Source organism: Arvicola amphibius, chromosome X, assembly GCF_903992535.2.
Source record: "Arvicola amphibius chromosome X, mArvAmp1.2, whole genome shotgun sequence".
Taxonomy (NCBI): domain Eukaryota; kingdom Metazoa; phylum Chordata; class Mammalia; order Rodentia; family Cricetidae; genus Arvicola; species Arvicola amphibius.
This window is the reverse complement of record NC_052065.1, coordinates 7,600,710-7,625,403: the sequence shown is the minus strand read 5'-3', so window position 1 is coordinate 7,625,403 and position 24,694 is coordinate 7,600,710. Positions and strand designations below refer to the sequence as shown.

The 24,694-nt window shown below is 41.4% G+C and overlaps 1 protein-coding gene across 2 annotated transcripts in view; it reads left to right on the top strand.

The window, feature by feature from the left end:
* Nhs (NHS actin remodeling regulator) overlaps nt 1-24,694 on the top strand; it is a 330,223-nt gene that overhangs the window by 261,013 nt on the left and 44,516 nt on the right. For both annotated transcript variants that reach the window (XM_038317187.1, XM_038317185.1), the window contains exon 2: nt 24,018-24,170. In XM_038317187.1, the coding sequence (XP_038173115.1) occupies nt 24,018-24,170 (153 nt within the window). The remainder of the gene's footprint in view (nt 1-24,017; nt 24,171-24,694) is intronic.

Below are 24,694 nucleotides of genomic sequence, written 5' to 3'. Positions count from 1 at the left end.
TGCAAAGCAATAATCCGCTGTAAGAATATACCGCGGTTCTGCCAGGTGCGGTGGTACAATCTTACAATCCCAGCACCAGAGAAACTGAAGCAAAATGGTAAAGAGTTTGAGGCCAACCTTGACTGTGTAGAAAGTTCCAGGCCACCTAGGCAACATGTAAAATCTTGTCTCAATGTCTACCCCCATCCACTGAGCCCACCAAATATATGAATACCACAATCTATTTATCCATTTAAGTTGTGGTGTTTCAAATTTAAGGCTATTAATAAAATTTATAAGAATGTTATTGTATAAATCTTTTTCATTGATTTCTATTTTTTTTCTTGTGTCAACAGCTAGGAGTGAAATCGCTTAGCTATAGAGAAAGTGCATGGTTAGATTTATAAGGAATGAGTGGAAGTAAGAATCCTTAAAAACTGGTTGTACCATTTTATGCTCGGACCAGCAAACTGTCAGTGTTCTAGTTCTGAATTATCACTGACATTAAATGTGTTAGCATTCATTCTAGCACATATGTAATTTCCCTGTGATTTTAATTTGTATTTCTTTAATGACAAATAACATTGAAGTACTTTTTGTGTGCCATGTGCTTACAAGACAGTCATGCATCTTGTCTTGTGAGGTGTGGAGTTAAGGCTTTTCCTCGTCTTGTATTGTTTTTGGTTTTGATTGATGTTACTAAATTGCAGTAGTTCTTTGCATATGTTAAAGTTCTATGCTAATATTATGAATTACAAGCACTCCTAGCATTTTATGCCATACTTATTTATTTATTTGTTTAAACAATATTCTGTCTGTGTGTCTGCCTGCAGGCCAGAAGAGGGCACCAGACCTCATTACAGATGATTGTGAGCCACCATGTGGTTGCTGGGAATTGAAGTCAGGACCTTTAGGAAGAACAGGCAATGCTCTTAACCACTGAGCCATCTCTCCCCAGCCCCCCCTTTTTTTTAATGATGCCATTCCCCCTTCTCCCCATGCTGGGATTTAAGCCCAGACTTTTTAAAATTGAAAATAGATTTTTTTTCTATTCTGATTATGTTTTTTCCTTCCCCCAACTCCTCCCAGGTCCTCCCTACTTCCCCACCTACCCGAATCCACATTCTTCTCCCCCACACTTTCTCTTTCTCATTAGAATACAAAAAGACATCTAAAAATAATAAAATAGGATAAAATATAAACAAACAACAAACAAACTAGAATAGGGCAAAATAAATGACCAGAAGAAAAAGAGCCAAAGGAAAAGCACAAGGAACCCTTACAGACTCAGACACATGCATTGGCCCACACAGAAATCCCATAAAACCGCAAAACTGGAAGCCATAATATATATGCAAAGCACCTGTAAAGTTAAAAAAATAAACAGGCATGATTAGCAAATGCTCTAGTGCTGTCTTACATCCTGAACCCTGATAATCTCTTAATGAGCAGAAAATTTTAATCTGACAGTGTCCAATTCAGCAATATTTAATTTTGTGGATAGACCCTATCAGGAAAAACTGGTTTCCTTTAAGTTCACAAAGATTTCCTCAGGCATTTTATTCTAGAAACTTTGTGGTTCTCACTTTTATGCTACTGTCCACTAACTCTTATATATGGAGTGAGTGAGGGGTTTAAATTTTATTTTTCCTTGTTTCTCTAGTTTTTCTAAAACCACTTGCTTAAAAATGTTTTCTTTCCCCCCATTAAGTTGACTTACTGCTGTTTCCCAAAATGCACTTCTGTTTGGTTCTGCATCTGGACATCGATTGATCTATATTGATCTATCTCTATCAATTAAGATCTCACCTGATCCATTTGTCCATCCTTTGCCAAAACCAGATTGTCTTAACCTATGAAGATTTATAGTAAATCTTGAAATCAAATAGTATAGATCCTCCAAATTCATTTTCGTGCAAAATTATTTTAGTTATCCCATAACCTATGCATTTTCATATATCTTTTATTTTTTAAAAGATTTATTTATTATGTATACAACATTCTGCCTCTGTGTATTCCCGCACACCAGAGGAGGGCGCCAGATCTCATTACAGATGGTTGTGAGCCACCATGTAGTTGCTGGGAATTGAACTCAGGACCTCTGGAAGAGCAGCCAGTGCTCTTAACCTCTGAGCCATCTCTCCAGCCCTTCATATATCTTTTAGAGGCAGCTTGTCAACCTCTTTATATATATTGGCCCCTGATAAGTCAACTCTGCTGCAGCACAAACTTAACACTCAAAAATATTTGGACAGTACAAATTGTACTTGAAGGTTTTTTTTTTAAAGAGGACATAAAGTTTTGTGAATAAAGAGATGCAGGGATCTTGGAGCGGTTGGAGAATGGTGAATATGAAATTCTCAAAAAATTAATAAAAATCTATATATTTAAAAAAACCCATGTTGGGATTTTTGACTAGCATTGTTCTGAGTCACTCAGGTCCATTGAATTTGGGATAAGTGAAGATGTATAAGAGTTATCCTTTCAGTCCTTGAATATGGTATTGTCTTCATCGTATAGGCCTTCTTTAGTTTGTCTTATTAATAATGTTGTTTTTAGTTTAAGACACATACTTTTTTCAAAGATTTATCTCTATGCAGTTGATTATTCTGGTGTTTCTATAAATTGCATTCTTCTTGATTTCATTCTCTAATTATTAATTAGACATGCACACATGCACATGCTTGCATACTCATATACATACCCTTTTTGTGTGGGGTAGAGATCAGGTCTATAACTTACTATGTAGAACATACTGGTCTTGAATTTGCAGTGGTTCCTCTGCCTTTACTTCCCAAGTGCTGACATTATAGGTATACATCACCACTACACCCAGCTGTTTGATTATTATGTATTGATCTTATATCCCATAGATGAAGATACTTTTCTGAATTCACTTTTAATTGTAGCAATGTTTTGTAGATTCTGTAGGGATTTTTGCCTACTTTTTGTGCCTGAATAACAATGGCCTCCTTTTCTATCCTAGCTTCATGTCTTCTTACACTGGTAAGATAGATATTTTGAATTCTTCTACAGCTTACATAAAAGCACTTAGTGTTTTATCATCAAGTATGATATGATATTATCTGTAGTCTTTTTGGAGATGACCATCATGTTTTGATATTAGAGTCATTGGGGCTTTGTACATTCTTGTTGGGAAGTATTTGGTTCTCCTCTGGTCACTAAAATAATTAATATTAGTTGATATCATTGCTTCATTAAGTATTTGGATACTGTTTTCTAACCTAGAATTTTCTTTATAGAAAGAGTTCTGATCAATAATTCAATTTCTTTAGAAAATATAGGACTATTTATATTTTCTATTTCTCTTGTGTCCCTAAGAAAGAATAGAACTTCAAGTTTTGAGTATTTATTTCTCTGTAGACAGCATGGTCTTATGTACCTAGTATGTTCTTCTGAGACCTGGTTATTATTTTTGCTCTTTTATATCCATCCTCTGACCTAGATTTCATGTTACTCCAAGGGAAGACCCCAACATTTATTTATACTGAAGTTCAGTGCTAAGCATGTACAAGACAGTTAATAGTGCATGAATGAATGACAGCTGAAAAGTTGAACAAACAAGTATACAAATGAATGAATGAACAGGCAGAATGAAAAATGACAATACTAGAGTGGGTAACATATATGCAAATAAGAATGTTTTAATAAAATAAAAATTCTGTTTCTTCCTCATTCAAAACTTGGTGTAAGCCTGGAATACTTAGCCCCTAAGCATAGAGGGAAAGAAAGGACCAAGGCTCCTAGGAGTTTTTGAATGGTCAAGCCCAGAAGCAGTGTATATCTCTGCCGTTCAAAACCATTATCCAGCACACAGTTCTGGCCCAAGCTGAAACCACAAAACAAAGCAACCCGTGGGCGTTTAGTAAGAGCTAATGACAATTAGAAAGAGGTAAACAGAGTCCCCAAAACTGATAGTGCTCAGTCTGGGAGAAACCTCCGTCTTGAAGACATTAGTAGTCAGGTTGCTGAGGACTGTGCCCCCCTTCCCACCTCTATTACTGACTACTTTGCCACTAGAGCTTGAGATCTCTGGCCTGCCTTTCAGGCCTTGCTGTTTATCCTCCCCCCAAACCCCGTCCCATGCTCAATTCTTGCTAATGAACTTTCAGAAGCCATCTTCTCCAGAAGAATGTGAGAGCAGAACAGAGTGCTAATAGACTCCGCTAGCAGTTCCCTGCTAGCTCCAGCCAGAAACACAAATGAAGAGAGGCACAATGTGGGTCAGGGCAGGGAGTTTTGATGATGAACCTCCCAGGAGTCAGCAAAGCAGCCCTGCTCTGGGAGGCATGTGCACTCAGCTCATGGCAGCTGCTGAACGACAGCTCCACAGTCCCTGTGATCTGGAGTCTCCTGTTCAGGATCAAAGTGGCTGCCTCTGCAGGTCCCGCAGCTGCACAGTGAGGGCTCAGTGGCCTCAGAAAATGCTTCTGGGCACCTCATGTGGAGCCCAGGGTGTCAAAGCAAGCACAGCAACCAGGCTATAGGTACATTCTGGTTTTCAGAACAGGGTAAGGATTAGCAATAATGAAGGCCACACTCATGGGATGAATGTGGGAACAGTGAATTCTCAGAGGTGTCAGTGGTGATGACCATGACACTGGACAAAATAGTACCTCTCATTGTTTTTAGGCTTGGGGAGACAATACAGAAAGCCTACTGCTTTTCCCTTGGAGGCTACCTCCCCAAGCAGGGCCTTGACTGGGCTCCTAGCTCCTTAGCCTCTATCAGTGGTTAGGTTGGGGATTTCTTGCCTTTTAGCTCTAAAAGCACAGTTAAGGTCAGGTGTTGTGGCACACAGACGCAACCCTAGCACTTGTGAGACTAAAGCGGGAGGAGAAAGAGTTTAGTGCTATCCCAGACCATACAACAAGGTCAAGGCTGGCGTGGGAAGCGTAGTAAGAACATTTACCTACCCGTCCCACAAAGAAACAAACTAAAACATTCCTAAAGGTACAGTCAGCTAGAGTGAAACCAGGAATCTAAACCAAATGTCAGAATATTCAGAAAATTTGCCCCAGGGAAAGAGAGAAGCTGGAGGAGACTAAGGGAGACGTTAGCACTGTGGCGTGAGGGAGAAATTACTCTTCCCAGTGCCTCTCCTAACCCTGGTCCTGCAGTATAGTGTTGCCGCTCTTCAAATACCCAAGCTTGATTCTGCTTAGAGACTCTGGCCTCGTGGCTCTCTTGGATTAGAATTCTCTTACTCCTCATTTTCACTCAGCTTACCTCTCCAATAGATCAGACACATACTCAAATGGCACCTTACCACAGGACTTTGTTTAGGTTCCTCAGAAGCAGCCCGCAAGGTAATGTTTCAAATTCTAGTAGTTTCCTTGAGAGATAAACCAAGGAAAGCCAAGTAAAGGCCAGGGGAAGTAAGGCAGAAGGGGCAGGGATCTGATAGAGGCATGCTCCCCTGCGGTCACCAGGTGGGCAGCTGGCACTCAGGCCTACTAAGGATCTCAGGGGACCGTGTAGCGTGCACTTCAAAGTGAGCCTAACTTCGGAGAACATTGACATCGGCTCAAGGAGTTCTTCCAAGGGCTGGAGATGACTAACACATCTAGTTCGCCATGCTTCTAGGCCAAGCATTCTCCCATCGCCACGTGCGGGGTAATCACTTTTAGGTAGAACGTTTCAGGAAGTGTTAAAGCAAATGCTGAGGGGATGCTGTTGGGGCAGCTGGCCCAATCCCTGCGTTCAGGGGCGTGGCTGCCCCAGGGGTGTAGGATACCCTTAAAAAGGATCGGGGCACCGGAAGGAGCCCTGTTTGCTATCCCCCGCGTTACCTTCTGCTCCGCTGGACCCTTGGTTCTGTAAGTTCCCTTATTTCCCCTTTTATTAAAACTGATTTATTATAAAAGGACTATTTTGGTTATTTCCAAACCCCTCCGACCGCCGGTACACGCCGGTACCCGCCGGTACAGGATGCCAACAAAATTCTGAGCATCTGCCACACCATCCTGTCCAAAATAGATGCCCTGTCACCCTTGATCCTCTCTCCCCACTCCCTGCTCCTCCACAGAGCATCTACCACTTGACATAGCATCTGTATGTTTGTTAGCATCTGTCTCTTCTGCCATACAGAGAGCCCCAGGGAGAGAGACCGTATATATTCTTCAGTGCCCTGGACTGGGTACTGAATGTCCAGTAATGATTACATAAATGAGTGGACTAGAGAGAAGCATAGGGGTTTGTTGACATCACTTTTATCTTGCACATGTGTAACTGTAGGAGAAGAAGACATAAAGAAGTTGCAGGGACAAAGATAAGTGTGGCCGAATGAGAGGACCTGGCTGGTGCTTGAACATGAATAGATAAAGAGAATAACAGGTCATTGCATTTCCTTGGTCTAATTTTTCTGGGGACTTGGGGATTTCATCTTTGTGGTGGATATAATAGCTATTACTTTTGCTCCATATACCAAATGGAAACAGCAACAACACAGCGGGAGTGTCTTCACAGACTGGGAAATGTGATATATATCAAAGCCAAAGACTGTAAGGCAAGAAATGTGCAAAGGACCAAGAAAGGAAGGAGAGAAAGGCAGTGATGAATACAGTGTCGCTCAAGGAAGCAAAGAGCCATGGAACGGCCTTACATTCTCCAAGGGTTGAATATTCAACTGCAGTGTTCATTTCTGAGATGAGCTTTTGGGGGACTTAAGTAGATGCATCTGACCCAAAGCTTTACTTGTAAATCCCAAGGCCCTATTGATCCAGCCCCTGAGCTGTGTGTTCCAGGCTGCTGGTTTGGATTTACTCCAAGAGGGAGGCAGTTCTGAAGTTCCAGGAGTCCCTGAACAGGCAGCTTTAGATCGCCTCAGTGACTCCTACTTTCTACTCCTTGAAGAAAAATCTCACCACCAAGGACAGTGGCATTTCTAGGGGGACTTCAGCCTGTAGCCACAGTGCATAAACACTTGGGAGGACACATTGGAAAGGTGCCACAACAGTGAGGGCTTTGGGAAACCCGGACATATCTGTGTACCTCTTGTTGTGGGTGATTTGTTCTGAAAAGAACAGACAGTTCTCAGAATGGGAAAAAAAAGTAAGTAAATGTTCTACTCACCAAATCTACTGACTTCACAATCTTTAAAAGAAAGCTTAAAAATCAGAAAAATGATCAAAATTCATTTTTAAATGAAATTTCCAGATGCCTTCTTGCCAATATTCTTACCTCTTTATGTAAACATCTTTGCCCTGATGTTTAAGTCCCTGAAAAACTGACAGGAGAGCCCCCCCCCCCAACAGCCCATTTAAGTGGCTCTGCCCATCTCCATACAGGACGAAATTGACATTTTCAATTCAATTCATTGGTAACATTGAGAAATAGCCAGCTAATGAGGTGGTTATAGTTTGTGTGAATGTTGAAATAGTGGTTCTTATTTCTTACTGGGATGACCACATTAGCTAGCTGCTTTGACAATGCAAAAAGATTTGAAATTCTAACAAAATGCTTACTGTTTAGGTTGATCTGCTGTTAGAACAATCAATTTGACCCTATGGGTGTCCTGGACTATTGTATGACCTGAAAACTATCCTCTGGATTGATACTATTGACTCCTTTGATTTGATTTGCAGGTTGGCATCCATATTTAAAAAGATCTTTTTAAAATTACATTTATTTCTTTATCCATCTATTTGTTTCATATGTGTGTGCACATGGTACTACATGCATGTGGAGATCATAGAACAACTTCTGACAATCAGTTCTTTTCTTCCTTCATGTGTGCCCTGAGTACTGAACTCATGGTCATCTACCTTGGTGTCAAGCATCTTTGTCTGATGAGTCATGTTGCTTTTGTTTTATTCCTTTATTTTTAATATTGCTATCATTATATGAAGCCAAGCCTACAAGCCAGATAAACAAAAACATAATCTCTTCCTTTTCAAGGCTAATTGGAATCCATTCCTTTTCTAGTTTTGTTATTTGCCCATGTTGGTCCTGATCTGATGTTTTTGAGTTAGAGAAGCTCTGCAGAGAAAGTCAGTATTCAGAGCTAGAGGGTATTGTGAAGGCACAAGTGGATGTTACAGGCAGCTTGCTAGGAGGGTTCTAGGCAAGCAGCTCAACGTGGGCCACAATCACTTCCATGTTCTCGTGTATACCCTCTCCAGGACTCCCAGGCCTATGCATTGGCCCCTAAGGCCAGTTTCACATTTTGACTGACTGCATGTTTACAGCTTTCATTTGGTAGTCTGAGAGGCTGACTTGGAAAACCATGTGTGTTCATGGAGAGTTCCTCTGCCTGCAAACTCCTAGAGACAACATGGAGGTGGAGATTGGAAAGCAAAAGTCAGTACTTAGCAGAACCCCAGTTGATAATCTACAGAGGCTCAGATCTGCTGGACTCATCATCTACCGCCAGTGTACAATGGATCCTCTTCTCTTTGCATCCTCCTCAACATTTATTGCTGTTTGTTTTATTCATAACAGCCATTTGGACCAGGGTGGAATGGAATCTCAGTTTAGTTTTGATTTGCATTTCCTTGATGACTAAACAGGTTGAACATTTCTTTAGGTACTTATTGACCATTTGTATATATTTACCTGACAACTGCCTCTTCAGTTCATTTGCCCACTTATTGATTTATTTTTTCTTTTGTTTCCTGCTCTTTTAGTTCTTCATGTACTCTGGATATTAATCCTCTGTCTGATGAAGGGGATGAAGGATAGGCAGTGATTTTTTTTCCCATTCTGTAGGCTAACTCTACTGATTGTTCTCCTTTGTCATGTATAACCTTGTTAAGTTGATATTGTTATGATTTGAACATGAAATGTCCTTTATAGGCTCATGTGTTGGTCCTAAGCTGATGACACTATTTGGGGAGGCAGTGGAGGCTTTAGGAGATGAGGCCTAGCTGGAGGAAGTGGGCCACAGAGGGCATGTTAATGGGGGATAGATCCTTGGCTCTCATCCTTGTCTGTGTTGGCTCTGATTCCCAGCTGCCAAGTGGTGAGCAATTCTTCTACCATGTTGTCTACTATCACGATATTCTGACTAACCATGCTGAGAAACAACTAAGGTCTGAAATTATGGGCCAAAATAAATATTTCTTCTTTTAAGTTGTTTTGTTTTCAAGTGTTCGTCACAGTGAGAATACATCAAACATAAATGCAATCTCATTGGTTAGTTTAGTTATGTATATGTTTTGAGACAAGGTTTCATGGATCCCAGAATGGCCTTAAACTTGTTATGTGGCTGAGGATGACTTTGAACTTGTGATCATCCTGCCTCTACTTCACAAGTTCTAATTTATGCCATGCTGGGGATTGGAGCTGGGATTTCATTACATGCTAAAACACTCTACCAACAAAGCTGCATTTGTCAATCCATGCTATTATTTCTCAACTTTTAGGCTTCTGTTCAGAAAAGCATTGCTTATGTTGATATGTTGAAAATGTCTTCCTCTGGTAAATTCCAAGCTTGAGATCTTACTTAATGTCTCTTACACATTTCATGTTGATTTGGTACAGGAGGAGTTGCAGATCTAGATTCAGTCTTCTATATGTTGACATTCAGTTTTTCCAGTACCACTTGTTAAGAAGGTTGTCTTTTCTCAACTGATGGTTTTTGACACCTTTGCCAAGAGTCAGATGGTTATAGGTACATAAGTTTATTTCTCACTCTTGTACTCTAGTCTACTGGTGTATGTTTCTGGTTTTGTGCCAGTATGCTGCTGTTTTATTACTCTGAAACTGTAGCATAGTTTGAAATATGGTAATTTTTTTATCCATCTAGAACTGTTCTTTTTGCTCAAGATTTCTTGGGTTATTTAGGGTCTTGTGTGATTTCATGTGAATTTGAAGGTTCTCTTCTATTTCTCTGAAAGATGCCATTTTGATGGAGACTGTGCTGAATCTGTCAATTATTTTTGCAATATTACCAGTTTAACAATATTAATTTTGTGATTCATGAAAAAGGATGGTCTTTTCATCTTCTGATATCTTCAGTTTCTTTCTTTAGCGCTTTGCAGCTTTTGTTATAGAGATGTTTTATTTACCTGGATAGGGTTATTTTCAGGTGTTTTGACTGTTTTGAGAATATAGTGGGAATATTTCCTGATTTTGTTTTTTAGTGAGTTCATTGTTGGTATATGAAAATGTTGGGGTTTGTGTTTTTTTGTGTATCTTGTTACTTTGTTGAGTTTGTCATGTATAAAGGTCTTTCAGTAGAAGGATGACTGATAGTGAAAGCCAAATTCAATGTATGGTTCATTTGTGTTTTTACTAAGTCATTTTTATCTCCCTCCTAAGCAGGATCATGCTTGCCCTCTCTATGCTTCATATGACTCAGGGTCTATCCACAGTGAAATGTTCCTAGGACTCTTACCAACAGATTCTTCTTAAATTTCATATTAGGTCAGGTCAAGACATTGTCCGTATTCAAGTACATTTTGTTGTGACCTGAAAATAGAAATTTCACCTAGTTCAACCTTACCATATGCTGATCTCTGCCAGCATCTGTCCTCTAGTCTACTAATCCTATCTATCCACTAGCCCACTCCCCACACTTCAATGGTCCTTCATCCCTGTACTCCTCCTGGAATCAGAAAGTATTTGTCTCAAACCAGTGTGGAACTCAGTGTTCCTTCAGAGTGAACACTTAATCCCACCTTGGATAATCATCTCATTTGCCTAATCTGACTACTAGGCTCTGAACTCCTTGAGAGCACTGCTGGTGTCCTTTCCTTCTCAAAGGACTTCTGTGTTCCTTTGAACATAATAATAGGTAAAATGCTTTCTTTCCTAGACCCCCAGAGTGTGGTGGATAGAATAGTCAGCTTTCTGCTTTTATTTATCTCTCTCCCTTCATCTTGGCCTATCTCTGCAGCAAATCAACCTGAGAAGAGAAACATAATAGGACTATCTTGAACCTGAGAAGGAGATATAGGGTACCACTTTTTTATTTGGAAAGATTGCTGAGGTTTGAGGTCTTCATTTGCTTACTCAAGAGCTATAAAGTTGAAACATGAATTTGCCTTATTCATCTATCTTAACCTGCAGAAATCATAATTTCATATCATTCAAACCAGACTCTTAATATTTTGGCTCATGCACAGTTACTCATGGTTGAAGTTGTCTGATCCCCATGTGTGATTCACTCACTGGGTCCATGGTAGTGAAGTTCCTACGGAGACTCCTTGTAGCTTCTGACAAGCCTGTGGCCTTTGGTGGATTCTGCAATGGTTTAGAGTTTTCATTAGAAGCTCTGGATTCAAAAAAGGCTGGTTCATTTCCTCTTTCCCTACAGGTGCCAACATATGTGTTTGATCTCTGGGATAAATGCCAAGACCTCCAGGCTTGCGTTTTCAAATTTCTAGAGATCAAAAGCTCTCCTCACCACCACAGAGGCTTCTCTGTACTGTTTCCCAACAAAGCCTGCCCAGCTCCTTTGAGGGCCAGTGTGCAGACTTCACAGAGATGAGAAAAGAAAGTGCGGGAGCCCTTAGTTTCCCAAATAACCGGTGTGTAGAGGAGATGAACACGAAGGGCAAAAAGGCTGGGAGGTTTTTCTCAAGTGAATTATGAATTAAAAATTTAGGAACTTTCAATGGATTTTTGGTTATTTATGAGCCAGATATGCCTGGCTAGGTAGGTAGCTGCGAGTATCTCAAAGCTTTCCCCTTCATGTACCCCCCATCCCCCCACCCAATACACAAGGCCCTATAGCATTATTTGATTTAGAACCTTCAGCCATTTCACAGGACTTTCAGGCAGAGTATCTTTTATTCTATTATACTAGTAGAAAACACCCCAAAGACAAAGGGGGGGAACCTCAAATTGAGCTCAGTTCTCTTACTGCCGTCAGTTTGCAGCTCTTGAAGTAAGTAATTGCGACGCTGTCATTAGGAATCGAGATTTTCAGCATAGGAGAAAAAGAGATGAAGTATAAAATCAAGGAACTTAAACTAAAAGCTACGGTCTTACATTTCAATTGGAAGTGACAGTTTAAACTTGACTGACTTTCACCTTCTGAAGCATTTGTCTTCTCCAATTCTGCTTACCGAAGAAGCCTAGAAGAATTGGTGGCAATACCATAACAGAGAATACCTGTGGTATACAAAAGGCTGGTCCATCTCAGAGGAGCCAGGACTAATTCCAGGTCTGGGGCAGCAAGTGTATAAGATTAATCTGGGATACCTCTCTTTGTATCTCTGCAGACTTAGCAAGACACGGAGTAACAGAGTCAAAAAAGAACCTGTCTTCTCTGGCGCTGGGTTGAGCATGAGTTCAGTATTCCCTACTCATCAGGCTTTGGCATACCCATTAAAGCTCCTTTGAGGAGACTTCCATTTGACCTGGACTCTCAGGTAGTCGTAGTGTTTTGTTTCCCAAACGAAAACATCAATTTTCTTCTACCGATAAAGATACTGACTAGCAAGTACTAATTCTAATTAAGTGTAATGAAGGTGGTATGTGAAAGGCCTTTTGTATTGAAATTTTTCTACCATCAATGATGATCTCTAAATTCTAAGAAACTAACCTCTACATAGTAGAAGAGATTTATTAGCATATATAAATGAGACTCAATCATGTCCTACTTACCCTACTGCTTCACAATCTAACCAACTGTCCAAGAGGGCCTCTGTGAAGAGAAACCATGACGAAGGGAATTCTTTATTTTGTTTTTGTTTTTCAAAATAGGGTTTCTCTGTGTGTATCCCTGACTGTCCTGGAACTCACTCTGTAGATCAGGTTGGCCTCAAACTCAAAGAGATCTAACTGTCTCTATCTCCTGAGTGCTGGGATTAAAGGCCTGTGCCATCACCCCCTGGCAGCAATTCTTATAAAAGAAAACATTTCATTGAGGGCTTGTTTACAGTTTCAAAGGGTTAGTCCATTATCATCATAGCAGGAAATCTGACAACAAGCATAGCACTGGAGCAGTAGCTGAGAGCCTGGGAGCTGCATCTGATCTGTAAGGGGGGGAGGGTAGAGGAAGCCAGCTGGAGGGAGAGACTAGGCTTAGCTAGCATGTAGCCCACCTACAATGATATATTTCCTCCAACAAGCAAGGCTGCATCTACTCCAACAAGACTACACCTCCTTAATCTTTCGAATCCTTTCAACTAGTGATACCCCCTAACGACTAAGCATTCAAATATATGAATATATGGGTGGTATTCTCATTCAAACCACCACAGTATACATTAGGTTTTCTAGTGGAACTGGGGGGTTAATTTACATTTTATTGAGTGCTTTTATAAGGGAGAGAAATGTATAACTTTACCTATTTCCTTACTTTATAATAACTAAATAATAAATCCTTGAAACAAAAGGAAAGGTGTATTGACAGAATGGCTATAAGACCACGAATGCTCTGGCGACAAGGACTATATGAGAGACATCTGTTATGACTTGGATCTGAAATGTCCCCACAGGCTCCTGTCTTGAATGCTTATTCCCCAGAAGTTTTTCGAAGGCCGTGGAACCTTTAGGAGATGGGGTCCGAGTAGAGGAGAAGGACACTAGGGGCAGGTCTTTCCAGCTATAATTTGGTCCCTAGTTCTAACAGTGCTCTCCTTCCTAGTCTCTGATGATGTGGCATTCCTGCTGCTGGGCCTTCCCTGGCGTGTTGGACTTGAATCTCTCTGGAACTGTGAGCAAAAACAAACGTTTCCTCCCTGAAATCACAGTTGTTAGGTATTTTGAGCACAGGGGCACAACAGTCATGAAAACACCACATCTATGTTCCCATTCCCTGGTTTTTGGCCCAGTGGCTTTACAAAGTAGTTGCTGAATGTAAGTGGGGAGGTATGAATGAATGTCTAGATCCCTCAGGTTACTAGACATGCCAAGTTTTCCTCTTTGGAATTATAGTTAGTACTGCTAACTAGAGAGAGTCGAAAAACATCTTCAAGCCTTAGAATGTGAACTCGGTTGGTAAGATCATGCTCTTCCCAATTTACTCCACCATGTCATCTTTTTTTCTCTCTTCCCTCCTGAAAAATGCCCCTCTCTACTCATTTTCCCTAACCGCTTATTGTAATGTAGCCCGTCCCTTCTCTAAATCCCCATGATTGTGAATGCATTCTCTCTAAATTTCATCTGCTGTGATTTTGTAGATGAATAAAACCTGTAGCTGGTGCAAACCCCCCCATTTAAGCTATTTGTGTCTATTTCATTTCCCTGGCAAACTCCACATGGAGTCATTAACAAGCAGCAGCAGTGATCGCACGCATCGCCACCAAACATTTCCTTGGGACGGTGTGTGCCATTGCCAGGGATATGGGGAGGTATGGTTCCAGAGCTACGCTACATGAGTGTGGCTAGGTGGCCACGGAAGTCTGGGAGGAGTACAAAAGAGAGGGAGACGATAGTGAATGGCTTGGAAGCAGAGTGCAGCCTGGGGTGGTATAGGGCTATTTTTGGAGATAAGCCTTATAGGACGGGTAAAGACTAAGTGGTAAAATTATTCTTTATCCACAAATAAATCAGGGTAACCACACTAAGTCAGCCTGGGCAATCCTCTTCTGGGTTGCTTGATATGAAAACAGATTTCAGAAAGGGCAGAATACAAGAAATGGAAAGCCTTCAGAGTCCACCCTGTGTACCCACATGGGAGCCAGGTCTTTATCTATCAGAGGAGTTTGTATTTTCTTTTTCTGTTACTGTTCCAACGTTCTTCAGTAATGTCACCTCGCTATGGTTGCATGTTTACTCTAAACTTCAACATAGTTCATGTTTCTGTTAAGTGCACAGGGCTGTCTCCTCTAGCCTTGGTATTTCCATCGAGCTCTTGGCAATGGCACTCTTGAGGGCACTTACAATCTCTTAAGACAACTGGGTATGAGTTTGGTTTATGTGACTGTTCATCACAAGGTTTGCTCCCTAGATTGAAATGCTTCTGGAATCCTAAAATAAAAAATTGATTTCATAGAAAAGCAGGGCAGTAGAGCATTTTTTCTGACGGGCAACTAGATATAAGTGGTAGGTAGCAAATACTGACTAAAAGTGGTGGAGACAGAAGCCAGCCAGGAAAGTTCATGAACCCAGGATCAGGAGACTTACACTTTTATCATTATTATTATTATTTATTATTATTATTATTATTATTATTATTGCCTCTCCCAAAACTCAGGTCTGTGATTTTTGGATCATATCTTTGGCCTTAGGTTCCCTTATCAACGTTTGAAAGGAGTGACCTTAACCATCGTTTTTATAGTGTGTTGACTGCTGCTCAGAGTAAGATGTGTTTTTAGATCATGACCAAGCAAATTTGTGCATGCATGCCCAGCAGAAACAACAAACAAAAGCTTCACAGAACAATGCAGTACACTTGAGCATATTCTATTCTACACTATTCTATTTCATTGTTTTCAAAAATGCTAGTCTTGACCTGCTGAATGGGTTTTGCAATCCACTAATGGGTCATGCCCTGCAATTTGAAAAAAAAAAAACAAAACAAAACAAAAAACCCAGAACATTGTAATTTCCGAGGTCCCTTCCAGAAGTAGATTACAATGATTCTGTGCCATGCTTACAGGAATTTTCTGAAAACAATAGCTGATCTGTGATAGATGACAATGTGCTTACATTATGAAAGAAGTGTATGGTGTAGAATAAGGCAGGTGAGTGATCTGAAGATGAGCAAGTCATTGTGACCAACTCCTAAGGGGCCTTGATTATACTGCACCTCTGAGAATGACTCTTAAGAGGATCTCCAAGTTGTCACACCAAGTACTGCTCTAGTCAACAGCCATCAAAGATGGGGATGTCAGAGCTGTTAGGGAGGTCACAAGCTCCTTGGTGATGGGCATACTTCTGTTTCCAGCATAAGAGCCTCAAAGTATAACCTGTGTTGTCATCGTCTTCATTTCTATTTAATCTACTAAGCATACAGAAGTTGGGAGATTTTTATTTTATTTCAGTGTTTGTGCATATGTATGATGCGCAAGTGTGTGCATGCAAACACTCTTGTGTGTGAGTGTGGTCACTTTCATGCCATGTTGTGCATTTGGAGATCAGAGAACAACTTCAGGTGTTCATCTTCCACCTTGTTTGAGACAAGTTCTCTTTCTTGTTCTCTGTTGTGTGTGCCAATCTTGAAGGAACACTATTATTACAGACCTTGGCCACCACAGCTGACCTCAGATGGATTCTGTGGATTTGAACTCAGGTTCTTACACTCATATGGAAGTGCTTTTATACATGAGACATTGCTTCAAGAAGCATAGATATCTCTACCCTTTCTTCTTTCAGACTTTAGACTCTCGGTCTTCTTTTGTTTTCCTACTGTGGGAAAAGAGTAACTTTTAATTAATCAGTGATAAGTCAATGGACCATCATTCCACCGGGGCCTCAGAACCACACTGAGTACTCTATGATCCCATTTTTCTGGAGTATGGGATTAAAATTAAATAGTTTCATGATTAATTACTATGGTTCTCACTCCGGTGATTAAGCCCAATCTTTTTTTTTTTTTTTAAATCACAGAGAGCCCAAATTCTTCTCACCAGCCCACTCTTCCATTGCTTTAATACAGAATCTTTCAAGGTAGATTTTGGTGGCTGGTAGAAAACAAAGGTATCAGACAGAGCAGAACTGCACCCAGAGATGGACATTTTCTAATCATTCATATGTAAAGATAGGGATCTGGAATACTAGGAATGCTCAATGACTTGCACACAGCCACGGGGTTGAATAGCTACAACCACATAAACAAGCAACAGTAGCAGTAATGACTAGCCTCTCTATTATGAAGCTTCATCTTGGTATAGAAGTTGAGAAAAAATTGTTCATTCTTTTAGTGTTCTGTTCAGTCGAAGTTGGGATATTTTAAAGAGCTGAAACTTATTAGGAAACCTCCACTCATCTTCCTGATGCTGAGAAGCCTACATTTGATCATCTGTCCAGAGTTGGGAGCAGATCTGAATTACTATGGATCTGCAGAAAAATCGCCCAATAGGAAGGTTTCAAGAAACACGACTGGATTTGGGCAGGTTGGCAGGCCTTCTGTAGTTCCTGCTGTTCCTGTATGCTGCCCTACTCTCTCCTCCAAGTTGCCAAGCAGAATGGGTGAAGGGCTGGGTGCCAAAGCAAGAAGAACAGGTGGGAATGAACGGTATCCCTTGGTGAACTCCCCTCCCTGTCTTCCCAGCTGCTCTGAGGATTCTGCAGGCAGCTCCAGACTGACTACATTTCCACTTTGCTCACCAAGCTGTTGGCTGCTGTGGAACGGACTCAGCTTAGCAGGGAAGTGGGAGCGATCCGACTGTGTATCTGCAACACCAACTATTTCAGATGCTTCCTAATATACGAATGTGTGATGTTCCTCGCTGCTTTCTATCACAGGCTGTCAGAATGGATGGGCTGTGTGGGGATGTGTTTCTGGCTGAAAAGTTATTATGCAGTGGGGGTGGGGATGAACAGCAGACGGGCAGGAAGGAAGGCTAACAAAGGTATTTGTAGGTAAATGTTTCCTGTAGATACTCTAAGAATGTGTTTTTAAATTTTCTCTCTGTCATTTGAAGGAGTAAAAATTCCATATCTGAGTAACTTGGCACATTTTGTTGAATTTTTTATCACAAATAGAATTCAAGCTTTGATTTCCACTGTCTACTCCCTCCCCCACTTTCAATTTTGAAGAGCCTGGGAGAGGGAAGAGAGAAAACCTGGGATTAACCCATGGTAGGGTGTAATGTCTTTCTAGGATAGGAACTGTTTTGGATTTTATGCATTATGGGTGTTTTGCCTACATGTATGTCTGAGCACCGTTTGCATATCTGGTTCCCACAAAAGCCAGAAGAGAGAGAGCATCAGGGTCCCTAACACTGGAGTTACAGATGTTTGTGAGCCCCTATGATTGTGGATGTTGGGAATCAGACCCTACTCCTCTGGAAGAGCAGTCAGGGCTCTTAACGACTGAACCATCGCTCCAGTCCCAAGAACAAGCATCATATTCTTTGCCCATAGGTTATACTTTAAGGTAGCAAGAAACTTATAAGGTCAGCCAGGAAAGATGAAATCAAATAAGTACCAATTCTAGCAGGGCAGGGGGAGAAAGGGGGTTTCAAAGAGCTTGGGCAAGGTTATGTGTGCCTCCATCTTAACTCCTTCCCAATAGTTCCTAGAAGCAAACCTCCTAGGTGGAAGTCTAAGAGCCCCCACTTCTCACCTCTTCTGGTATTTGAGAAAGGATTTTATGATAGTCTAAAGTCATGTGGAAGTCATTATATATCCCAGGCTAATCTCAGTCTCGCAGCAGTCTTTCTGCCTCAGGCTTCTGGGTGATGAAATATATGACATATTTTACACACACACACACACACACACACACACGAGACACACCAGATGAGAATCTTAAATCTTATGCCTAAATCAGGTCATTTCTGAGGACCCAAGTGAATGACAATATCCACGCAGTTGAAAAATTACTATGACTCAAGATCTAGACAATCTTGCTATCTCTGAGGTGTATAAGGGGCATGAACTCTGATGAGTCTACCAAGAATCCACTGCCCTACAGACACATGGTCTTTTATTTTAGCTGTTTGGTTTTGTGGTGCTCTTTGTCTTTCTGGAATGCAGTAAATCTTTCCCAACCTCCTCTAGTCACTCTCCAGAACATCCTTTTGGTTCTTGGTTGTACCTAATTCTGTGGAAGACACAGAAGGTGGAGGTGCTGAGTCCTTTACTAGATGCCTTTAGTGTGGCAGATAACTCCCTCTCCCTACCCGAATCACCTTTAGCTAATTTATTTCTGTATTGATTTGAGAAAAAGAAGCAGCTATGAAGCTAGAGATGGCCTCTCACTCCAGATATGCTACTTACAAGGTATATTAAATGTCCTTTTGTTCTGAGCTTATCTATGAAATGAGTGAGTGCTTTTCTCTGTGAGTTGAGAGAAGGGACCATGGTATTATGAAGAGAAGCCCTGCCTTGCGATGAGGTACACAAATAACCCTGTTTCTGGTTTTTTTTTTTTTTTTTTTTTTTTTTTTTTGGTTTTTCGAGACAGAGTTTCTCTGTGGCTTTGGAGCCTGTCCTGGAACTAGCTCTTGTAGACCAGGCTGGCCTTTCTGTTTTTTTAATATTTATTTATTTACTTATTTATTATATATACAGTGTTCTGTCTGAATTCTTGCCTGCAGGCCAGAAGAGGGCACCAGACCTTATTACAGATGGTTGTGAGCCACCATGTGGTTGCTGGGAATTGAACTTAGGACCACTGGAAGAGCAGACAGTGTTCTTAACCTCTGAGCCATCTCTCCAGCCCATCCCTTTTTCCTTTTTAAAGGACAAAATGAAGCATCGAATCCTACCTCCAAGTTTAATGCTTGCTGTCATCTGCTCCATCCTTATGCAGCAGTAACACAGAGGAGAGGATCACAAAGGAAATCAAATAAGTGGCTTACTTGAAGGAAGTAGACACATTAATGGGGGAGTATATTAGTTTCTTATTACTATGATATTATTCCATAATAAACTACTATAAAATTAGCAACTCAAAACAACATTGCTAAGTAGACCTAGTGGCACAGGCCTATAATACTAGTGACCAGGAGGTTGAGAGAGGAAGCTCACAAGTTTGAGGTGGACCTAGGCAACTTAGTAAGACTCTGTGTCAGAATAAAAAATAAAAAGAAGGCTGGAGATACATCTCAGTGACAGAACATTTGCATAGCAAGTGTAAAACCCTAGATTTAATCCAGTACCACAAAACCAAAACCAACAACCCCTCCAATATTATCTTGCAACATTGTGTCAACAATGTGAATCTGTGTCCTTTGTTCAGAGTCCCACTGGGCTAAAAATTAAGGTGTCACCGGCTATTGCTGCCATTTAAGGTTCAGGTTTCTCTTTGAAGCCTATCAGTTCTTGGGGGAAAAATTGCCTTTTTGAGGATAAAGAACTTGGGTTGTTTCCCATCATCAGATTTTCTCCACAGTGTGGCAATTTTTACTCTTTGACTCTTTTGGAGGCTCACCACCCAGCTCCCAAATAAATACACACAGAGGCTTATTCTTACTTATGAAAGCCTGTCCTTAGCTTGACTTGTTTCTTGCCAGCTTTTCCTAAATTAACCAGTCTACCTTTTGACTCTGGGCTTTTACCTTTCTCTATATATACCTTTCTTTCCTTCTTACTCTTTTGCTGGCTGGCTGGCTGGGTGGGTGGCTGGCCCCTGACTTCCTCCCCTCCTCCCTTTCTCGCTTCTTTCTCTTCTCTTCTATTTATTCTCTTTGCCTGCCAGCCCCGCCTATCTGTCTCCTTCCTAGCTAGTGACCATTCAGCTCCTTATTAGACCAATCAGGTGTTTTAGACAAGCAAAGTAACACAGCTTCACAGAGTTAAAAAAAATGCAACATGAAAGAATGCAACACATTTTTTGCATCATTAAACAAATGTTCCACGGCAGAAACGTAGCACATTTTAAACTAATTTTCCACAACATCAGGTGCCAACTTCTATCATTTTCTAACTTATTTTGGGGAACAGTTTCTCACTGAATCTGGAGCCCACTGATTTGGTTATATGGGCTGGCCAGTAAAGTCTGGGGACCCCACTGTCACTATTGCCTCAGCGCTGGCAGATTACATGGGAACTGGGGATCTCAACGCAGATCCCCATGCTTGCTTGCACCATCTCCCTCAAGCCCAGAAATGACTTTTTTTAAACTGGGAAAATGAGATGGCTTCATTGAGGGTTCCATTAGTGCCCTTTTCTGCCTCCAGGAGATGCACCGTACACTCACTACTCTGTGACTAAAGGACATATAGCTGAGCAGTGGCAGATGACACCGTGGCAACAAGTAAATTACACTATCACCTGCTAATGTGTGGATTAAACCCATTCTAGCTTCTCAGAAGAGAAAGGATTGGGAAAGTGTGGATCCATGGCTGTAAAAGCAGCCACTGTGCATGAGGGTTGGTTCCGTTGAGGAACCAGGATGAGGGTACCCACACTGGGATTCAGAAATTAATCTTGGCACCTGGAATCTGATGTTGGTACCAAGCAGTTTAGCAGTCCAAAATCTCAGGACTGGCTTGTCCATTCACCATAGTAGGAACGAGTTTAGGGCTCCAGCAAAGGAAGGTCATTAAAACTAATATTTCCTTTCAAACAATGTGAGGTTTATGTTTAGTAATGAGAAAAATTGCTGAATTTCTTTTTTATTTATGTTATGTGATCTTTTCTGAGATGATAGTTACCTACTACTTCAGAAAGGTGGGAACTGTACATTTGGAGGGATGTAGGGCCTCTATAGTTTGATGTTTTTAGGTCATTCCTAGGAGATTGTATTAAAGTGCAGCCGGAAGTATGCGCCAGACAGCATTTTTCTTAATCTGTTGCTTTCAGCAAGAATCACATCAACATTTTCATACAAAACCACAGAGTACATGCCTCAAGATGATAGGAATTTCTGTGCGTGATGCTCTGTCTAGCATTGTGCCTGACACTAATAGCTGCAGTATAATGTTCATGGGTGAATAGGTATTTCCATTATCAGAATTCCCCTCTACTCACCCATGTCACCCAATCCCTCGCACTCCTCCAAGATCCCAAGGCATCATCAGAAAATGTTTTGCATTTCTTCAACGTTCCTGATGGTAATCGCAACCTTGGAACACTCCTATTATGTGCAGGGTATCGGCACAGTGTGGGAAACTCTGGTTCAAGGGTTCAGTCATCTTCGGGTTTTTTTTTTTTTTAAGCACAGCTGATGAGTCTTTTCCTCTAGCCAACACAAAGGCAAATAGCAGGACTTAAGACTGAAAAGCCATGGGCACTTGGTCTTTTATTCTGAGGGTGTACCAGGTCTAGTCAACAGCATAGATAGTATGGGGGGGGGTTAAGTCTTTTGATCTGCCTCCACTCACCTGGGCCCAACCCCAAATTATGACTCTAAGCCCTTGAAGAGACAAGCCTGATAGGAGGGGTACCCACAGCTGCACACACACTTCTGGAACTGCCCATTGAGTTTCTTGTTCCTTTTTTATTTCACAGTCAGGCTTTCTGTTCTGTCCCTTCTTCCAGCTGTCACCAGCACATGCGTTCACAGCCACTTTTGTTGAGTTCAGCAGTGACCTCAGCCTGGTGAGCAGAGTTGACGTCTGTGTCCAGAGATGGGCTGATTTTCCAGCCAGTCTCGTAACTGCATCGGAGTGTTCCTCTGAGGGTAACTGAATGAGGCTTCTGTCTTCAGAGCTCTGCCTACTGTCCACTGGAGAGGAGCACCCATATCTAGACTGGCCCCTCCCCTTCTATACCAAGGCCTCCCACACATTTTCTCAGGCCTGAAAGGACCAGCTTGTCCCTTTGTGAGTCCTCCCGTTTTTGCCTACAGGCTTCAGTGACCCCTGACTCGTTCATCAAGCACTCACAGTTCCTAAGGAGAGAGTTGAGGCTATAGCTTGAGAAAGAAAAATTGCCTTCTTTCATTCATGGTTCCATTGACCCTCCTCCTCCCTCCAAAAGAGTGCTGCCTCTATCCAGGGAAATAGCGTTCTGATTCAAATTCCTAAAGATTAAGCATCTAGGAAAAATAAAGAGACAGTTGGGAGTAATCTCTGTGGATAAAAGTGAGACACTATGATAGACTACTTATGGTCACCCTAGAACTACAGGGTTTAATATGTTAGTCACATGACTATTTTAATTAATAATAAAAGTTAAAATTTAGCTTCTCATACACTACCTAATCCCCTTTGAAGTGCTCAGTAGTCACTGTGGTCACCCATCTTTTGGTTCAAGGGCAAAGGGAGTACTATATTGTATAGTACAGCTATAGAGAATGTTCTCAGCATGGAATATTCTATTAGATAATTTAGGTAGATGATCTATTCCTCTTTATCCTGCATGTGTTTCAGTACATCATTTGATTTGTGTTTTCTATTTTTATAGTGCTAAGCATCAAACCCAGAGTCTCACATGAGCTAGGCAAGTGTTCTGTCCTTGAACTACATCCTTAGCCCTCAGTTAGCGATTCTTGTAATAATGAATACTTTATTCTAGACTAAACGGTGCTGCTAAATATTGTATTAGAAAAAAAACAAAAATAACTTCGGTTCATGGTGAGGGGGGAAACTCAATCATCAGAAGACTGTATTTCCCCAGCTTTCATTCTTCGATTCCCTTTCCCCAAAGTATGTATTTTCCTCTCTACATTTTCTATAGATTACCTTGTTCCAGGCTAGACTCCTCCAAGGGGAATGACATCTAAAAGAAAAGGCTCAGAGTTTAACCAGAAGCCTATGTGGGGCACAAGGATAAACAGGGGATCAGACTGTCACCAAACCATGCACCAGGGAAGTGAAACAAAACAGGAAGAAGGCAGAGACTGAAAAGAGCAGGATTCTCCTGGACCAGGAGTCTGGCTCAGGGTCAGGAGTCTGAAGGGTGAAGTCAGCTGTCCCTGATCTCAGCAGTCTTGAGGCTAATAGGCTGCCAAGTGCTCAGGAGTTTCTCTGGGTGGCCATTTCTCCTTCATAGTCCCCCAATTCCCAGAATGTTTTTCTATAGATATGCATTCTCTACTCATTTTGTCCTGGGCTGTAATGAAGGAGACAATAGTTAGTTAGATGCTGTTTTTAGGAGAAAGTCTTCCTTGATTTCTCAGATGAATTGTAAGAATCATGTTATCTACTATTGCACGTGTCATGGTTCCTCTAATGTTCATGCTGACCTTTGGTGAAACCAGGGGAAAATGGCAATCAGTGGAGTCAGGAGGTGGAGGGCACGACCAGGAGCCTGCAACCAGAAACCACAAGGGACAAAAACCAACATAAAGTACAGACCAACGTTCAGATAGATAGCAAGAACAATATGCAGAAATAGTCTGTGATCTTCCATCTCTTGGTCCTAGGGTGTAGTTGTCCCCATACGTATTATCAACGTCAAAGCTTTTCCAGCCTTGAGTCAGGTTTTTTGGTGGGATCAAGCAATCTGAACTTCACCTCTGTATGCTTCCCATCTCTGGGTCACCCCCACCCTGCCCCAGAACCCACTAAATGAACAAATAGAGTTCCTGATGCCTAATGCCCTGTGGGCTCTTTGTCTTGCAGCTGTCTCCAACTTGGACATCGAGAGTAAGCTGAGTACATACTACCGTGCGCCATGGCACCAGCAGCGGAACATCTTCCTTCCAGCTACCAGGCCACCCTGTGTGGAGGAGCTGCACCGCCATGCCAGACAGAGTCTGCAAGCCCTGCGCAGAGGTAAGTGATCCCAGGCTGGGGGATTTCAGGGACACTAGCAGAAGGCTGTGCCATTTAGGATTTTTCTGTCCCATCAATCCTGTCACCTCCTTAGTTAAAGCAAGCACTTTGAGATGCTCCCATTTCTACCCTGCATGAAATCCATGCATAATATCAACTAGATATGATCACAAAGAGAGTTCAAAAAGGAAAAGTATTAATAATACTGTATCTCAATATGTAAGTGCCAATTCACAATTGTATTAGATGACATAATGAAAGCAGTTAGATGTCTGTACCACTCAAAAATAAATTTGAATTAAATAAAGACAGAAGCCATTCCAAACAAAAAAGTGTGGAGAAATAAAGGAGCCTGGCTGCAGGGGCAGGAGAAGAACCATGAAAATTGGTATCTTCACCATCTATTAGATATGGGCAAAGTAAGACTTTGGCTTATAATGAAAAGGGAATTAGGTTTGACTCTGAAATAGATTCCTGGCTTCTTCCTATAGGAGATTTGGATAAGGCAATTAACTGTTGTGTGG